This window comes from Poecilia latipinna, unplaced genomic scaffold (genome assembly GCF_001443285.1).
Source record: "Poecilia latipinna isolate Pla-1442-1.1 unplaced genomic scaffold, P_latipinna-1.0 Scaffold269, whole genome shotgun sequence".
In the NCBI taxonomy this organism is placed as follows: Eukaryota; Metazoa; Chordata; class Actinopteri; order Cyprinodontiformes; family Poeciliidae; genus Poecilia; species Poecilia latipinna.
In genome coordinates, this window is record NW_015112885.1 from 361,389 (window position 1) to 381,783 (window position 20,395).

General features: G+C 39.0%; 1 protein-coding gene across 1 annotated transcript; it reads left to right on the forward strand.

The window, feature by feature from the left end:
- Positions 1–49: 49 nt before the first annotated feature.
- On the forward strand, positions 50–19,433 carry LOC106948032 (transient receptor potential cation channel subfamily M member 2-like). The gene is made up of 32 exons (XM_015033467.1): positions 50–369; positions 866–1,040; positions 1,638–1,818; positions 1,898–2,061; positions 2,142–2,322; positions 2,424–2,509; positions 2,589–2,789; positions 3,920–4,028; positions 5,731–5,852; positions 6,350–6,721; positions 8,311–8,436; positions 8,522–8,651; positions 8,723–8,868; positions 9,155–9,267; positions 9,373–9,471; positions 9,588–9,801; positions 11,063–11,181; positions 11,287–11,419; positions 12,060–12,231; positions 12,351–12,531; positions 12,608–12,789; positions 13,317–13,449; positions 14,622–14,664; positions 14,786–14,870; positions 14,991–15,133; positions 16,006–16,070; positions 16,167–16,196; positions 16,279–16,365; positions 16,444–16,522; positions 16,600–16,701; positions 18,087–18,203; positions 18,288–19,433. Exons 1-32 carry the CDS (start codon positions 206–208, stop codon positions 18,402–18,404), a joined length of 4,371 nt encoding a protein of 1,456 aa, XP_014888953.1. The 5' UTR covers positions 50–205; the 3' UTR covers positions 18,405–19,433.
- The last annotated feature ends 962 nt before the right edge of the window (positions 19,434–20,395 follow it).

The window sequence follows — 20,395 nt, forward strand, 5'->3', positions numbered from 1 at the left end:
GTTGGTAATGGCAGTAATGCATGCAGTCGGCACTGCACAAAGAGCTCAGGGTCAATTACTCAGCAGTATTTCCGCCCTGCACAGCTCTGATGCAGCGAAGACTGTCTGCCAGCACAGAGGCTGCAGAGAATGCTCTCTCCTGCCATGCTGTCGGCCTGCAGCCTGACTTCAGTCTGATCATCACCGATCCTTGCGTTATTCCACCATGAAGAGAGATGAGCTTCAGTCACAGTTAGATCATTTTCTGGCAATCAAAACAGCATGTCAACGTCTGCCCATCTACCCTTCTTTCCAGCGAAGTCCTTTCACCTTGTGGATCAAGGAGAACGTCTCAAAAAAGGAATGCTCCTTTTTTCAGAGGGATCCCAGGTAGGATGAGTCACTACTCTTTAAACTGTGCTTGTAGATTTGATGCTTACTAATAATGAGAGGAAACTGATCTGACTGGAGTTAAATCTCATTTTGAGTCACTGATGTGTTTCCAATTAAAGAGCTATGAAATACCAACAACTATTTACAGAATTGTTTTGTTTTGTATTGTTAAAAGAAGCAACTAAAACTTTGATTTTTGTTTAAATTGTTTGATGCATTCTAAAAATTTCCAGTTCTGACAATCTTTTAATTTTACAGTCAAACATTTTAGATCTTAATTTATCTGATAGGACGGATGGAGAAAAGTGGCTTGATGAATGAGAAATTAGATTAGTTTATGTTATTCCCCCCAACATTTCTGAATCGCTGTGAGGATTGTAAAGAATACCAAGGCAGTACAATAACATCACTATCGTAGTGCATAACCCACATGTCTAAACTTCTTCCACCAACATAGAAATGTGACATCATGCAATTTGTGTTTTTTACATAGATGCAAAGAGCAACTATGTCATTGTGGATACTCAAAGAGTGACCACACTGATGAAGCCATCAAGCCAGAGGACTTCACCGGGGAAACCTGGGACAAAGCAAAACATATCCGCAAAGTTCCAACAGATGCTTTTGGAGACATCAGCTTTGGTGGTTTGGGGCAAAAGACAAGCAAGGTAAAATAATCCTATCCCCAACTCTAAACAGGGGGCGGGTGTTGTAGGCTTGATTTAAAAGAACTCTGTGTTTCAGCTGTTTTGCAGTTTTCTGGAATATTTTCTAAAGCATTTTTGTTATTTTCTCTTTTGAGTTGGTCTAAACCCTTTGGACCAAACAGTTTGATTGCCTGGTGTGTGAATGTTGCTAAATATTTCTCCCCTTAAACTTTTCCAGATTTTTTTCGTGTATTGTAATAGATTTTAAATGCCATCCATCCTTCCATACTGACACCAACTCTTACCAGCTTTAACTCTTTCAAATAAAAGCATCTCCACAGGATGATGCTGACACCCCTATGTTTTACAGAGGGCATTGATTGTTCAGAGTAATCTGCAGGTTTTTTTTTTTTTTTTTTTACATACAAAGTTCAAAACTGGAACCTTTGCATTCACATGTTTCTGTTATTTCTGTAAATCTGATGTATAAGTGATATCTCTATACATGGCTGTAGTTTGACAAAATTTTTTGAAAAACTCCATGTAGGAATATTTTTGTAATGCACTGTAAATGTATTCTACTTCTTCTCATGCCACTTCTTGTATGTTCATTGCCAGTATGTACGAGTGTCGGCAGACACCGAAGCTGAGGTGCTCTACGAGTTACTGACTCAACAATGGAAACTTTCGCCTCCAAATTTGCTCATATCTGTGACTGGAGGAGCCAAGAACTTGAACCTGAAGCCTCAACTGCAGAAGACTTTTCGCAGAGGGCTTATCAAAGTTGCCCAGACTACAGGTGAGACAGACAGAAAACTAGAGATAGGTGTGATGAATGTCAGCCAAAAACACACTCAGTGATACTTCATCCTCTGTAGGCGCATGGGTCATCACCGGCGGTACCCACTCTGGTGTGATGATGCATGTGGGACAGGCTGTGAGGGAGTACGCCCTGAGTAACACCATGCAGGGGCAAGTAGTGGCAATTGGAGTGGCAACATGGGGAGTAATTCACAACAGGGATAAATTGGTACATGAAGACGTAAGATGAACACACTCTTCACATTATGCTTGTGAATAGATTTGTGTTTCCTTCATACTTTTCATTGTGTTTGGCTGCAGGGCTGCTTCCCAGCTAATTATGTGATTGACACACAAGGTCAGGGTAATATGGCCTGTCTTGATAACAATCATACCCACTTCCTGCTGGTTGACGATGGGACCAATGGACACTATAATGTGGAGAATGAGCTGCGTGGAAAACTAGAGAAATACATCTCAGGCAAAAATCTTGGAAACAAAGGTTAAAAGAAGATTAATTCTTATTATTAAAATAAAATTTTAAAAAATCAAAAATAATTTTCTTTGACTACAAATAATGGTTTTATGTATTTTGCCATCCAGTGAGTTCTATGACCATCCCAGCCACACAAACCACAAAAATCCCAGTGGTTTGTGTGGCATTGGAAGGAGGATCGGGCACACTCGATGTGAGGCAGCATTTTCCTGAATCTTCTTTCCATCTTTGATAGTCCAGTAATCTAACCTTTCATTTGCGTCTCCTCCCAGACCATCTACAACGCCATGCGCAACGACACACCATGCGTGATCCTGGAGGGCTCTGGGAGAATAGCAGATGTTATTACTCAGGTGTTTGGAAAACCGGTCAGCCAGATCACCATCACTCTCATCCACAAGCTGATGAAGAAGTTTTTTGGTCAAGAGTACAAAACGTTCACAGAACAAAAGATTATAGAGTTTACAAAACAGGTTTGTGTACTGATGGTGCTCCAATACATAGTAGTACACCGAGGCGGTTTTGATATTTTGATATGGGTCATATGAGCAAGTTACCTGGGACGGCCTCTGAGGGTTTGTTAGAAAACCCTTCTAGTTTGACTTCTGAGTCAAACTTTCATAGAAGGGTTTGACTCAGGTTTGAAAGCTGAGTCAAACCCTTCTAGGCCTAAAAAATGGCAAAGGCAGCAAAACAATGCCCACAAAAAATGTAAGAACCATACAGGATCCCAAAGTTGCAGAGCTCTGAATTATTTTTTTTTTTTATATGTACTTCAAATGTTTTTTTTTTTTACATTTTCACAGAAAGAGATCATTTAAACTTTTCTCAACCATCAGCAAGAGCGAGAGCATGTTTCCCCCCTGTTCTAAATCACCCAGCAAGATATACAGCAAGATGCTGCATATCTTCTATAAATTTGTTGTTGGGAGTATCATCTTGTCTACTGTCACCTGTTGGATCAGCAGCATCAGAACCAGGGTCCTTAAAAGTCTCAACAACTTGATAAAAACAGCTGGTACTGTTCTATGGGTGACTTAGGGAGCAAAGAAGAATTTTATATGAAATCAAGAAAATTATGGACATCCACGGCCATCCTCCTTATGTGACTGTCATTGAAAAACAGTGTGTCTTCAGTAAGAGGCTTCTTCAAATTTGTTGTAACACAGACAGCTACAGGAAATCTTTCCTGCCCATAGCCATCACCGTCTACAATCACCATTCAATGAAATGAGTCACAATAACATTAATTAAACTATGAAGTAGTTTGAATTGAATTGAATTGAATTGAACTGAAATGTGCCTTTATTTAACTCAAAAAATGTTAATAAACCTCTCAGAACCTCATGTCACAAGTTTACAAAACTGTTCAAAGGCATGGTAAATTTAATATATTTAAACTTCCAAATTTGAAGAAAATACTAGCAAATAGAAATAATTTTGCTCTTATTACCTGACCTAAAACTGGAGAAATGTAATTTGATGTGCGTCAGTAAATCTTCTCTTAAGTCACGTTTCAATATTTGTTTTTTTTTTTATCTATCTGACGTAAACCTCCTCAAACAGCACTCTGGGTCTAGTCATGTGTTTGCTCTGTTTCCAGATTCAGGACATCATCAGAATGTCTCATTTGCTGACAATATTCAAAGCAAGCAAGGACGATCAGGGGGGAGTGGATTTGGATGTGGCCATCCTTCAAGCTCTACTCAAAGGTAAGGTAGCAACAACTCCTTGCAAAAGACTGTTATTTAAAAATCCTACAACACTTTTCCTCTTTCTGGCTTTCTACAATTTCAAATTACAGTGTATTTCATTGTTATTTTATGAAACTGGACAACACAAAGTAGATGGAATGAAATTGACACATGATTTTTACTTTTATTCTAATTCTCCAAGATAAAATCCACTGCAATCAGTCCCTTGTATATATACTTTAGACTCACTATAAATCCAGGTGCTGTGTCAAGGTCTCAAACATTTATTAGAAAACCTTAGAAAACAAACAGCATCAAAAACACCAAGGTAAAATTGTTCATACTGGAAAGAGCATGGCACAACGGCAAATCTACAAAGACATGGCCAGACTGATAGGCAAGGGGAACATAATTTGAGAAACAGCTCATTGTAACTTTGGAGAAGCTGCAGAGATTCATACCTGAGATAAGAGTACTTGCAGACAGGACAACTTGAAATGTATACACTTGAAAAATCTGGCTTTTATGGAAGAGTTTGTTGAATTGTTTAAATAAAACCATACGACCAACATGGCAAATAACACCAAAATTATTATTTTTTTTGGCAGAAATTAAAATTAACAGTAGAAGAGGTGGAAAATCAATACCATTGATATGTTCACAATGGTGCCAGCATCATGCCATGGACGGGAATGCTTTTCTTCAGCAGGAGCAGAGAAGCTGGTCACATGGAACTAAACACAGATCAGTCCTGACAGAAAACCTGTTGGAGGTTGCAAAAGACATGAGACTGGGGTAGAGGTTAACCTTCCTGTGGAACAACCCTAACCCTACAGTCAGAGCTTCAATGGCAGTGTTTAGATCAAAGCATATTCCTGTATTGGAATGGTCCAGTCAAAGTCCACCTAAATCCAATTCGGAATCTGTGAGAAGACTCAGAAATGAATGTTCTCTCACGTAAGACCATAACTCCTGTAACATAAAATCATATTAATCTTAATATACTGTTGTTTCTTGTTATAATGTGAATGAAGTGTGTGAACTTTTGGAATACTTTGGAAGATACTGTGTAAATGTCTGAATGGGCTGAGTGCAGTCCAGAACCACAACACAGCAACGAGCTTGAAGGGGAGAAGACTTAATGCAATACACTTCTCACAAAGAGGATTATGTTACTTCTCAGAATACGCTGTCACAAAGTATCAAATGTGAAGTGATTGAAGACCAGGAAGGATCCTTCTGACATTAGTGAACATTGGCTATGTGGAAAGATTTATGCCGATGTCTTTAGAAACATGCAATGCTTCCTCCTGGGCCTCACCAACATCCCTTCAGTGCAAGGTTAATGCATGTTGTGTAGAAGACGCTCCATGCGCTAAAACAGTGTGAGTCCACATCACTGAACACTCCATTAATGCTTGTATTATGATGATTCATCTAATTGTCTGAAATGCTTTCCCTCAAGTTTCCATCAATTAGTTTTCTTCTGTGTTTGCATGTCATCAGGAAACAATCCGTCATAATCAGCTACTTTTGGACATCTGCTGTCTTCTTGTCTAACACAAACTTTAGTCTATGAGTTTTCCTGTCTTTTCAACAAAAGCTACTGCTTCTTAAACGGTTTACCATAGGGGTTATTTGCCTTAAATAAAAGTGAATAAGTGTGTGTGCAACAGATATCCTGGCGACATTTACCTGTCAGTGTGTATTCTACCTTCAGCTTCAAAGACCATTGAATCACAACGAGGTGAGTCCTGGAAGAGGCAGCTGAAGTTGGCTATCGCCTGGAATCGAGTGGACTTAGCTAAGACTGAAATTTTCACTGAGCAACGCATGTGGAAGGTGAGTTTCATTCAGACCACTACGCCGGCTGAAAAACGGATGTAGATTTAAACTTTATTTAAAATTATTCCACCAATAATTATTTAAGGCACTGTTCTAATTTTAGAAAAGCAGGTCAGTATGGAGTCAAAACAAACAGATCAGCAGCAATGTGGCTTTAAACACTATAGATTGTAAAATCTTTATTAAACATTTTTTTTTTAATTTAGGATTCAAGTAGTAGCACATACCTGATTAATGCAACTAAATAATGAAAAGTCAGATTTGTTGGAGATCCCACGAAACCATCTGAAACTCTGAGGTTAAATTCCTACTTAAAATTAAACTCCAGTCTAAAGTGAGGTGTACATCTGATTTTTCTTAAAAAAAATATAACAGATAATGGATGCAATGAATGCTTCTTCAATTTATATATTTCAGATACGTTGGGTTTTTAAATTGTCTCTTTTTTTTGATATATGACTCTTTGTTGCCAACATCTTCCTTTCTTTCTTTAGTCCAGCGAACTCCACGAGTTCATGACTTCAGCCCTGGTTGGCAACAAGCCTGAGTTTGTGAATCTTCTCCTGGAGAACGGTGTGTGTCTGAGGGACTATCTGAAGAATGACGACACCCTTTGTGGGCTCTACAAACAGCTGCCCAACTGCTTCTTCTTGTACAAGTTGGCCAAGAGGGTGAAACTTGCCGACAGCAGCAACAGGAGGCAGGCACTGGGCCAAAGGGTTCGTGTTCCAGCAGGAGTAAACATCTCACTGACTCATGTCTCTGATGAAGTGCGCCACCTGCTGGGAAGATTCACACAGGACATCTATCCTCCATCCGACATGATATACCAACTTGACATGTCCACAGAGGACATCTCATCATCTGTGAGTATGTTTTCTTTAGAACTTTATTCAGTGTATGATAATAGTTTTTTTTTTTTTTTTAATGAGCAGTCTCAAATCTACAAGCACCTCTGCTGACCTCTGCTGTTAATACCTTGTACAACCCTTTTCCACTTGGTCTTCCCCTTTAACATTTCAAGCAGTGATTGAATACAAGGAAATTTTAGATCATTAATTTTTGTGCACGTTCTCTACATCTTCTAGATGTTTTCATCCTTTCTTATGCTCTTTTCTATTTAGCCCACAGTTTATTCACATTTCAGATCGGATTCTTTAGTTATGTTCTAAACCACCTATATTGAATTTCCACACATTCAAGAACCAGGTTTCATTAAAAAAAATTAGAGGTCTTCAGAGATGTGTGTGCCAAGGAATTTCAGGCTTTTCACTTTGTATACAGAGCCTTCCTCTTTTGTGACTAGTCTTATGAGAATAACTTTTTCTGTGAATTTAGAAACAGCGTAGTGACACATAACACAATAATGGGCTTACAGACAGTAGAGGCCTGGGCTTAACTCACATTCTTATAAAGCTCCTATGCTTAGCATCAGCATGGAATGATGTGGGACCATTCTAATGGACTGTGGCCTTTACACTGGTGCCAGGGATTTTTATTATCCACAAGCAGATGTATGTTACACAACATTTAGAGACAGACTGCTAATCAAGATGTTATTGAATGCAGAGCTGCAGTCCACAAGCAGCAACCTGGCATAAGTGTTCTTCTACGCCACGAGGCACTTTGTCAGGTGAAGCATTTTTCTTCTGATTTCAACATATGCTTTGGAGAACTATGATGAAAGGCGTAAAGATTTATGGGAAACAGTAAGTCATTTATTTCTCAAAAGATGGAGATTAATAAATGTGAAAAATGTTTCTCATAAATACAATAATTTTTAATTGTAAAAGTACATTTATTTATTTATTTATTTATTTATTTATTTATTTATTTATTTATTTATTTATTTATTTATTTATCCAGAATGAAAATAAAAAGGTTCAGTGTATCTAGAAAGCACTCTGCCTTGGATTCCAAACCGTATTAAATTTACTTTTTACTTCAAAATTTTACTCACAAATAACGCCATTGTGATAATGTGGAAAAAAGTTTTTGATACTTTTGCAAATGTATTAAAAATGGCAAACCAAGAAATCACATGGATTTATTTAATACTTTGTTGATCCACCTTTGGCAACAATTACAGCCTGAAGTCTTTTGAGTATGATGCCACAAGCAGTTTCACCCATTCTTCAAGAGATCTTGGCCTTTTCCTGCTGTCAAATGGACAATCTGCCCGTTCCTGTTGCTGTAAAGCATTCCCACAGCATGATGGTGTCACCACCATGCTTCACTGTAGGGATGGTACTGACCTGGTCATGAGCGATGCCTCGTTTCCTTCAAACACGACACCTGGCATTTGCCTCTTGTTCCTGGGATGTGATTGGATTAATTCCTGTTCAAAATGTAATTAACAGGCATTAATTCACTGACTCCTCCATGACTGGCAGCCTAATTGAGACTGTACCTAACAAGTTAACCCAAAATCCCAATTGCTGACATTTTTCTCCAGGTATCTAAAGATCAGGACCTGTTAAGACAGAACAGAGCTGAAGCCCAGAGGGATCCAGGCAGGGACCTTTTCCTTTGGGCAATTATCCAGAGCAACAAGCATCTCTCTGAAATCGCCTGGGATCAGGTGATTAAAAACTCCTGCACATGTAAAATGAGAGGGTCTTCAAAGTGGTTTCTGTGTGTAGCTGTATTTCTCTGTGTGCACGCAGTGTAGAGACTGCATATCTGCTGCTCTGGCTGCCAGTAAGATCCTGAAGAAAATGGCTGAGGAGTCAATTGATGCAGACGAGCCTCAGGAAATGCTGGAGCTCGCCAGTCACTTTGAAGATCGTGCGATTGGTATGAGACAGAGGTAAAGAGAACATTTACAGACTGAGGTGGAATTTATTGACCTGCATGTGTGTCCTTAGGTGTGTTCAGCAAGTGCTACAACAGTGATGAGGTGCGCGCCCAGAAGCTGCTGGTTCGAATCTCACGCTTATGGGGCAAGACGACGTGTCTGAGGCTGGCGCTTGAGGCCAATGATAAAAACTTTGTGGCTCAGTCAGGTGTTCAGGTGAAGCAGATTTTTATTTAGATTGTATAAATTAATACATTAAACTGTGCGGTCAGATCACAGACCAAATTTTAACCTTCTTCTATATGGTACTGCATATTTAATAACGTAAAGTTAAAAATTCAACATCTTGAATGCAGACCAAAACAGTGGTGTTCAAAAGTCTTGCTATCCCTCATTTCTGTTTTCTCCAGTCTTAAAGATTACTATAAGCGATTCAAAGACAGTCTGTTTTCTTGTACCAGAGTAATTCATCAAAAATCTTGATAAGACTCTTGTGCTTTAGGCTCTTCTTACTCAGATCTGGTGTGGTGAGCTTTCAGTTGAAAATCCTGTGTGGAGGGTGCTGGTCTGCATGGTCTTCTTCCCTCTGATCTACACAAGATTTGTGGTTTTCAGGTGAGATATTAATGGGAGTAAGTTCATAAAAGACAACCTCATAAGTTGTAAAGCCTCACATTTCCAAAGTTATTTTCCACGATCTTATCTGTTGTTCCTTTTTAGACGTGATGAACTCATCCAGAGAGAAACTGAGAAGAACGAGGAAATAAAGACTGTGGAGAAAGTGACAGGAAGCATTATGATGATAAATGTTCATCGCTCGTAAGAGGACAATCTTTCTTTGATTCATTTAATGACTCATACAACATTTGCTGATAGCTTTAATCAGAGTTCTGTTGATAATCGATTTTTGCACACAAATCTGTTTCTGCCCACAGAAAGCTGAATGTGGAGCCTCTGGGCTGCTGGTCCAGACTGGTTGGACTGTACTGCTCTCCTCGAGTCAAGTTTTATGGTAACATTGTCTCGTACTTCGCCTTCTTGTTCCTGTTTGCTTACGTCCTGATGATCGACTTCCAGAGAACTCCATCTATAGCAGAGCAGGTGCTCTACATCTGGTTGTTCACTCTGGTGTGTGAGGAGATCAGACAGGTGAGATGCTGCAGATATAGTGGCTTCCAGACTTAAATGTACCCCTAAAGATGTGTAAAAACTTTAAAAATGGGTTTCCTCTTGGTGGAAAGTCCCTGGGACACCTCACCATGGAGAAATCCAATAGGCCTCCTAACCAGAGTCCAGGCCACTTCAACTGGCTCCTCTCAATGTGGAAGAGCAGCGGCTCTGATTTCTGAAAAATCAGGAAAAAAAAAAGATTTTTGCCACATGTACCTGCGATCTTGTTCTTTTGGTCGACCCAAAGCCCATAAAAAAAGGTAAAAATGTAGATTTCAGCACAGCTCTCTCTTCACCATGACGGAGTGCATCACTACAGACACAGCACCAATCTGCCTATCAATCTACCCTCGCTGTTTTTTCTACGGTCATGAACAAAACCCCGAGATAATCCTTCTCCTGAGGCAGGACCTCTTTCCCTACCCAAAGAAGGCACTCTCCTCTTTTCTGGTTTATGACCATGGTCTTGGATATGGAGGCAGTGATCCTCATCCCAGCCTCTTCACACCTAGCTGTAGACAATCTCCAGTGAAAGCTGCAGATCACAACTTGATGAAGCTAATACGACCATATCATCTGCAGAAAGCAGAAACCTGATCGTAAGGCCACCAAGTTGGATCCCCTCAGCACTTTGGCTGCATCCCAAAATTCTGTCCATAAAGGTTATGAACAGAATTGGTGGCAACTATGGCCTTTGTCAAACTCTGACAAGCTCTGACACCAGTTGTAACCTAATGGCTACAATGGCTCGTTTTGACTCTCGCGTTACCCTCCACAGGATTTGGTCAAATGCCTTCTCCACAAAACACATGTAGACTGGTTTGGTGAACTCCCATGCACCCTCCAGAATCATTGCTGAGAGTGTAGAGCTGGTCCAGTGTTACATGGCCATGACATAAACCACGCTGTTTCTCCTGAATCAATGATATTGTTAGCTATCTGATGGGCTCTCTTCTCTAGAACCCCGAAATAATTCCCAACTCCTTTCCAGAACCTCCACTGCAACAATGCAAATTTGTGGCTTTCTGTATCCTTTTATGTAGATATGACATGCTGATCCCTCTTCAAAACATAAAATCTAGGAGAATGAGTAGCTTCATCATATTTTATTTTTAACTGTTTCAACATTTAAAGCTGTCCAGATAAGAGATCAAATATAATAATCTTATTTAGAATAAATATATAATGACAGACAATAAAATCCTGACATCTCAGTTTAAATCTCTGTTTTCTGTTTCAGCTGTTTTATGATCCTGATGGTTTTGGATTTCGTAAGAAAGCCAAGAGGTACATTCATGAGATGTGGAACATTTTGGACGTCATCTCCATCCTGCTGTTCTGTCTAGGAATTGCATTCAGGTACCTTCTCTCGCTATCAGAGGGACATGGAAAGTCTTTCAAGCTATTCAGTAATCTGTGACTCACTAACTTTTCATTTTATTTTTATTTTTTTTTTTACCTCAGGCTGACAACTCAGTTGTTTTACCCAGGTAAAGTTATCCTGTGCATTGACTTTGTGGTCTTCTGCCTCCGTCTCATGGCAATCTTCACGATCAGTCGCATACTGGGACCTAAGATCATCATAGTCAGGAAGATGGTGAGGAGTTTGCTTAAATTTTAAATGGTGAACCTGATAAAATGTGGAGACAACAGTACAGTACTGATCCTCCTGACACTTACGCACCTCTAGTCCTTAAAATAGTCTTTGAAGACACAATTTTGACAGCAGGGTGCACAGTCCTGAAAGATAGGACTTTTTAAAAATCTTGTTAATAGTGGCCTAAAGCTGTAGATATATATTCTTAGATTATTAAAAATGGACCAAAAATAAACTGTAATTTAAGCCATTGTGGATTTTAAATGAGGGCTGCACAGCGGCGCAGATGGTAGCACTATGCAGCAAGAAGGTGATGGGTTCAAATCCCGGCCTGGCACCCCTTGCAACTGTGTAAAGATAATAGATGGATGGAATTCAAATGAGAAATGTGTGCGCATCCCGTCTCAGTATTAAATACAAAACTATTCTCTCTTTACTACTAAAAACTTATCATCTGGTGTCTACTTTAGTTAGTTTCATCCAAGTCGTTCATGATATTGATGCAGAGAGTGTCTGTCAAATTAATTTCAATTAAGTCCTGCATTTCTGTTTCTTTTTCTGAGAATAAATTGGATTATTAACATGTCTGTAATGGCAGCTAATCTTTTTGTGCTCTAACTGATCTAATTTTGTGCTGCAGATGAGGGATATGTTCTTCTTCATGTTTCTCCTGAGCATCTGGGTCGTGGCGTACGGTGTGGCCAAACAAGGCATCCTCATCGAAAATGACAATCGACTGGACTGGATCATGCGCGGGGCTATTTACGAGCCGTACCTCATTATATTTGGAAATTTCCCTGAAAATATTGACAGTGAGTAGAGAAGTGTTCTGTGCAGTTTTATTATGTTTGGAAAAATACAATATGAGGCAATGTGAGACATGTTTTCTTGTTGATACAGTGTTTTCTAGTTTTTGTTTTGTCTCCTGCAGATGCTAAGTTTGATATAAAGTCATGCAGCATGAATGGTACGGATCCCCTGAAGCCCAAGTGTCCTAAGCTGAATAAAAGCCAAATGCCGGTCTTCCCTGAGTGGCTCACCATCGTCATGCTCTGTGTTTACTTGCTGTTTGCCAACATATTGCTCCTCAACCTCCTCATAGCCATCTTTAAGTGAGTCCTTAGCGACACACCTTCGTTCAAATTTGGTTTCCAACATAATGAATATGTTAATCTTCCACCTGCACAGCTACACGTTTGAAGAGGTCCATGACAACACGGACAAGATCTGGAAGTTTCAAAGATACGAGCTGATCAAGGAGTACTACAGCCGCCCAGCTGCCCCACCTCCTTTCATCATCTTCAGTCATCTCTACCTCTTCATCAGAAAAATGGTGCTGTTCAAGGCTCCGACCCCATCTACTGAGTTCAGTAAGGCCACAATCCCTTACTGATAGTTTACAAGAGGTATTCTCAGGGCCACTTCTTTCAATGATCATCTCCCTCTCCTGTGTTGTAGATGATTATCCATATTTAGTTCCAAGAATACATCCTTTCTCATAATCATTTGTAGTTATTTCTATTTTACTAAAAGTAAACTGATCAGAGATTTGCATTTTTAGTTGTTTTTTTTTTTTTTTTGCAAAGGTTTGACTTGCCGATTCCACATTCAATCAGATTTACAGTATGTGTTCCTGTCAATTGCATTTTCAAACAAACATAAACGTATTATTATTTACAACCAATCATGCGGCACTGTCTATTGTTTGAGTGCGTCACACAGTGCTGTCTGTTTACATCATATATACTCCAATGGTATTTAAATTACACCAATGCAGACAGTGACATGAAGAAGTCCAAGTGTGTTTTGTATGGAGGTCTGTGGAACCTTATGACTGAGACCAAACTGAAGTGATGGTGACGGTGATACAAATCACACCACACTTTTTTTTTTCCAGAGAAGCAGCTTAATCCAATAGAAGAAGAGGAGCTATTATCCTGGGAAGCCTTGATGAAGGACAGATACCTGCTATCTGCGCGGCAGGAGAAGAGCCAGAGCATGGAGAGATGCATTCCGGATACATCTCAAAAGTAAAATCCTGCAGAAAGTTATTCTCTGCTATCTTTTTTTTTTCTACTCAGATCCGGCTATTATATGGCTAATATCTCTACTAAATACCTTTGTGCAAGCTAGAATCTTTACTGAAATAGGGGATTTTATATTGCAAATTGTTACGTATAAGTTTCTCTTTTTTGAATAATTTGTGCCTCATTTAAGATTTTCTAGCTCAGACTTTTAACCTGTTGGTCTCAGGTTGTCATTCACAATGACAGGGGTGTCAAACTCCAGTCCTCTGCTGTCCTGCAGTGTTTAGATGTGCCACAGGTAAAAAAAAACAGTGGAATGAAATGGCTTAATTACCTCCTCCCTGTGTAGATCGGTTCTCCTGAGCCTTGCTAATGACCTAATTATTCTTTTCAGGTGTGGTGCAGCAGAGGCACATCTAAAAGTTGCAGGACAGCGGCCCTTGAGGACTGGAGTTTGACACCCCTGTACACTAGAGGACCCAAATTTGGGTCCTCTAGTGACAGACAGGTTAAAATCATCATTGAGTTAAACTCACATTGAAGCTTAAACCCAATAGTATTGAGCATCCATCCATCCATCCATCCATCCATCCATCCATCCATCCATCCATCCATCCATCCATCCATCCATCCATCCATCCATCCATCCATCCATCCATCATTTCACACACTTATCCTTAATGGGGTTGCAACCTAGTGAGGTCATGTCCTTCACATTCGTCTCAGTGCACTACAGAGACAACCATGAACATACACACACTTAAGAAGAATTTAGAGAGAGTCATGTTTTTTGGACTCTGGGAGGAAGCTGGAGTACCCAGAGAAAACCCACACATGCACAGGGAGAAAATGCAAACTCCATGCAGAAAGACCCCAGGCTCGGATTTGAACCCAGAACCTTCTTGCTGCAAGGCAACAGTGCTACCAGTGCAGTCCTCAATATTTTTGTATATTTGATCATTCAAACTCATTTGTCAAGAATTTAGCTTTCGACTCATAATTTTTGTTTTATCTATATGGATAATGTGTTCTGTTGTATAAATTGTAAGTAAATGACATTTCATATGTCATTTATTTATAATGACATAAAAAATGTGAACATTGATTTTTTTTTTTATTATTAATCAGGTAACCTAAATCTCAGTCACTCATGTTACTTTTGCTTGTTTCCTGAGGGTTACCACCTTAACTGAACGGATGGAGAAACTAGAGGAACAGGTTATGAACTGATTTAATGACTCCTTTAATCTAAATCACTGTATAAATGATGTTTTATTCCACCCCTTCTCCATCACTGCCTGTGCAGCTTGTTAATTTGCTGGTTACTTTGTGTCTTCAGGTCACCCAGTCAAACAAATCACTGCAGAGGATTGAGGACATTCTGAAATCTCTGGTTGCTCCTGCAAAAGAAACTCAGCCACAGAGTACAAACCATTAAACCCTCCTCAGTCACACTGTTACATTCACAGTAACCTTTCTGTTCATACAGAGTTGTGTAATTGTTTTACTTGTTTACTGTTTTTCTTGTCGACTCTCTCCTGCAGCCTCAACTATGCCAGATGAATCCTCCAACTCTTTGAGGACAGCAGAAGAAGAAGATGGCTTCCACGTGAAGTCCCATCAGCTTCAATTCCCGGACAGCAAAATCAAACGCTTCCCTGTTCCAGAGGAAAAAGTACCATGGGAGGTACTTCACAAACAGTGCTGTGCAAAAGTTTACCCTCGAATATTTCCACATCTTGTTAAGTTACACAGTGGTGCATAATTATCAAGAGGAGGGAAAATTATTCCCAATTTTCAGAATTTTTTGCAAAAGAGGATCTGAAAAGTGTGAAACGCATTGGTATTGCATTAAGTTCTGTGTTTGTCATTTTTGTTTGTGGAGAACCAAATTACAGGCAGGAGGGAGTCTCATTACAACACAAGTATTTAAAAATAAAAGGAGGCGAGAGGAATTGATGAAATGCATATTGCTTAATAAGACTAGTGAATGGTGCCACTGTTTATAGAGAGAAAGCTCTGTCCCCAGGGAGGAGTGGACAGAGTCCAGCGTGTTGTTCTGTGTGGTGAGGAGGAGGCAGTGGAGCACTGGAGGGTGGACAGGTTGGGTTGGTTAAAAGCTGTGTGGTTCGAGATCATAGATGTATTCTGTGAGGTTCTTGTACAAGGAGGCTTTAATAGGCAATCTAGAGAACTATTCATCAAGTAACTAGAGAGGAAACCGCATGGGCTGACACTCTGGTGCAGAATGACCGACAGCCGGCTCCTCTTAAGCTCCTGGTGATGAGCAGATTAGGAACAGGCATGCAGGTGAAAGTAAACGCACAACACACTTTTATCATTTTATTTGTTAAAAATGTTAGGAACACATAACTTCTTGTAGGTTTACTGAACATATTTGAATGAAGTGCATTGGTTTTTGTTGCAATTAACAAAATGTGGAAAGTTTCAAGGGTTTCCAAGATGCCACAAATGAAGAGCTATTTGCTTTCAAAATCACACTACAGAAAATGTGTTCAAGAAAAATGGATTTGGATGTTTGTTTGCTCTTTTTGGCAGGTCAGTTTCAGCTCATACATGCCGACCTATTACAGTTCTGAAGATGGAAATGGCCGTGCAGAAGGGTATGTTTTGATAATGAGACAACCCTTTACTGACCCAACCTCTTTGACCTGCTTTGCATAATCCTTTTTATCTGTACTTTTTCCCGTTAATCATAGATCTGGACCAGAAGACTTAGATAATTACAGGTGGGTTGAAACATAAAGAATGACTGATGTTCAGACCTTAGGAGATCATCTTGATGTCTGTTATGGATCCTGTCATCATTAGAAACCCAGGAGGCAGGACGGGCATCGGGGGAAGAGGCACACTCAGCCGTCTAGGTCCAAATTTGAACCTGGATCTTGTGGTTACACGGTAGGTCATCTGATATCCTGGCATGGGTTTCAAATGTTTGTCTCTCAGATCTAAAGAACTTGAAATTGGATTTTTCAGGTGGCGAGACAGTGCGAGGTCTGAGCTGGAGTTCCTGGCTGTTTTGAACCAGAACCAAAGATCTTTAGCTTTGCCTGGGGTGAGTGGTTATTGGTTCACTTTTTGTTTTGTTTTGGGTTTTAGTGAGCTACATTTGTTGTTCTTCTGTACCTTCAGGGTCCTGTTGACTCTCTGGATCACCTGCCAGGAAATCTAAAGGGAATTCTGGGAAAGAAGCTGTTTGAAGCCCTGGATGCAAAAGTGTCAGAGGGAGTAAAGGTCAGTTTGGCTTTTTAGTATTTTATCTTCAGTTTCATTCAGAAATATTGCTTTTTATGAATGGAATTGTGATGTGCTTTCTACATGTAAATTTCGTGTTTTTGTATAATCTATCATTTCATAAATGGTTATTCATTGGGTAGCAGTATCGTATCTCATATTTTAGCACCAGACATTAAGCAGAAACACATTAAGTTACTATTTCTGTAGCTACCAATGACAAACACTCTCAAAGTAGTATAGGAACTTACTGACAAAAAGATTGTTTACAGTTTATAGTGCCATGCAAAAAATATTGATACCCTTTAAACTTTTTTCACATTAGTCACAATTACAAACCTCAGTGTTTCTATTTACTGTTTTATGTAATTTAAACAGTATAAAAAGAATAATTGTGAAGTGGATATAAGGTAATATATGTTTGTCAATATAGAATCACAGATTTGTATTTTGCATAATTTCTCTTCAAAAAAAATATTCAAAATTCAAAGAACCATTTTGCCCTCAGTCCCACTAATAAAATTTGCATAAAGCTGCAAAAATTGCATAACCTTTTAAAAAAATGACAGCTTATATTTCTGAGAAATAAATAACATAGGAAATGGTTGTCATTTTTTAAAGAACCATAATTTAATTTCTACGTTCAGCTTTAAAATAAGCATATAACCTTTAATATAAATTATATAAATGATTTTCCAAAAACTTATTAGAAGCCAACTAACTTGTTTGCTTGTGATCTCTGTAAAATTATCTGTTGTTTATTTGCTTACATCTTGCTATTTTAGTTTATTATTTGTGTGTTCATCTATTCTCTTTGTTTGTGCTTTAGTTTGTTTTCTTAGATTCATATTTCATTTCTGTTTATTGTTTTAGTTTAGTCTCCAATTCAGTTTTTTGATCTTTCTGTTTATCTTTCACTTTCCCTTTGGTTTCCAGTTTTTGCGCTCTCTATCTTCTCATCTCACCATTGCCTGCTCTCTCTCAGCTGCTTCCACTTCTCCCTGAGCTCCTCTGGTTCCCCTGTCATTTCGGCTCCTTCTTCAGAATGTATGTTGGCTATTCTCATTGTTTTTCACTAGTTCCTCCCGTTATGCTGCCTGTTTCCTGGTCCTCACTCCATGTTTTGTTGTCCAGAAGTCTATTGTGTCTAAGTTCTCTTTTGTTCACTTCTTCATTAAAAGCCATTTTCGTCAGCAGGTTCTTTGTGTGTGGGTCCTCGATTCTACGCTGAGCATGACAAAACCAGTCGGTTCCCGGCTGTAACAAGACTTTTATGAATCCATGTTCCTTCACCGTTTATTCTGAGTTTTGTTTGTGAATAATGTTTATTTGCTGAGTTGAGTAATGATGAAGTTTTTCTTGATCTACTCTGGATTGTGATTCAGGTGTCTGAGGGCTATGTGGACGACTGCAGGAACACAGACAATGCCTGGGTGGAAACAACTGTCCTAAACATTCACCTGGACATAGCAAGCCAAGTGATGGTGGACATTAACAACATGGTGGGAAGGATTTTACTTTTCTTTTTCATAAAATACATACAGTTTGATAAGTTTAGGAGATGCTTGACCTGTTGTCATCCATAGGTTATAAGCGGCGACAGCTGCCTCCAGTGGCAGGAGGTGAGCAGCAGAATCAGACTCAGCCCGAACCAAAGACGCTCGCTGCAGCAGGTGGCGGAGCTGCACAACACGAAGTTCTGATCATTCTGGCCCTGTTTGACATTGTTATATTCATATTGCATTAAGAAAACTTATCTTGAGGCCTGGCACATAGAAGACAATCCGTGAATCACCTTGTGCCTTTCAGTGTCGCCTTTGTTGTGATTCATTTGAAGAAAATATGCAGCAAATCCTTACCTGAACTTCTGTTCTTTCTCTTCACTGCAGTTTATATTGCTAACACTTCCTATCATTCCCAAACAAGTTCATGTTGCTATAATACAACTAACAGTTCATTATGGGAATTTAGTTTAGTTGTTCCACAATGTTTGTAGAAACAGCACTCTATATATCTAATGTGCTTGATGTGATACACCTTTGACCATAAATGTGAATGAAAACATCAATATTCAATGATTAGGATGGTTGAGAAAATACTGCAGTCAATAAACAAATATACCACAGTAATAATGTGTCTATGTAGCAAATACCATTACAGTATTTATGGATGACTTTTATAACAACGTGTTGCACTACTATCAATTCATCGACTTGAATAAACTTCAAATCTTCGTCATACCTTTTATTCCAAGAATCCAATAAAATGACCGAAAGGCTCTTTTTTTTCTTGCTGTTTAACTTTTAAACACCTAGTTACCTATTAGTCGGGTGTGATTTTTACTGTGTTTAGCATGCAGGAACAACTCCGAGAACTCATTACTTCAGGTCAGTGAATATTCAGCTCCTGCTCTGCTGCAGCTTGGTTTCGGAGCAGCTTCCGCCGCTTCTGATTGGTTGAGGGGGAGGTGGCCAGACACATGCTGTAGTATCGGTTTCACGCCCTCCTCATAATCTGTACCGCTGGTTTCATCAAATTCCGGTCCTTGTTGTAACTTATGTGTTCAGTGTAAAAACAGACATGTTAGCATTGTATAAAAGCTGCACACGCAACAGCCAGTGACTTTAATTTACTGAGTTTAAATCACGTTTTTGTGTTATTGTAATGTTAATGTAATGCTATCTATAGTTTGTACATAGACATAATAAAAAAATACGATTGGTAGATGTTAACTTTGTTCTGATTTTTGTGTCATAAATATTGTTTGTCCTACAAGTACAGACGGCGCAGACAAGCTATTTTTAACCACAGCGGCAGAGATAAGAAAAGAAGAAGACGTCACACTCCACTTTTATTTTGTGACATTACACCAATTATTGCATTCAAAAGACCGCTTTGCTCATAATAATACAGCCACTTCAATCCGTATCGACATCCTGGGATAAAACAGAAAAGAAAAGATAGCTAGATTTGGAACCACAAACAAAACTTTAATTTGAGATCTAAACCCCTGTTGTTGACAATACAAGATACTTAAGAAATGACAGAGCTTAACAGTGTTTTATATAACATTTTTCTTTACAAATAAAACAGGTTGGTATGCATTTGTATTTTCCCCCCTTTATTTTATTGTAACATATAGTAAACCAGTATACTCCAGTATACCTGTATAAATCCAGATGTTCTGTGATGTCTTACAGGGTTGTTTGAGAACATTAATGAACAAAATGCATCAAGTAGATCAAGGAACACAGCAAATATGTTAGGAATAATATTGTGAAGAAGTCTAAAGCAGGGCTTTGAGCATCTGATGGACCATGGTTCAATATATCAACTTTTAATCAAAAGAACTACAAACCTACCAATACATGGCCCTCATAAACTGGCTTAGCAGAAAACATTAAAAAGTAGTCAAGAGGTCCATCTAAACTCTAGAAGATTCAGAGATCCACAGCTTAGATAATGTAAGCTATGCATTTATACTGTGCACTCCACAATTATTTTCTATTGGAAAGATAGATGAAAGCAATCTATGAAAATATAAACAAGCCATTTCAGAACACAGGAAAAGTGTGAAAGGAGGGGGTCTGGTCAAATGGAAGAAAACATATATTTTTTTCAACAACATGGAAAATGCTATGTGTGAAGAAAAACAAGCCAGTCATGTCTCTGTGAGCATGGTAGTGACATTATA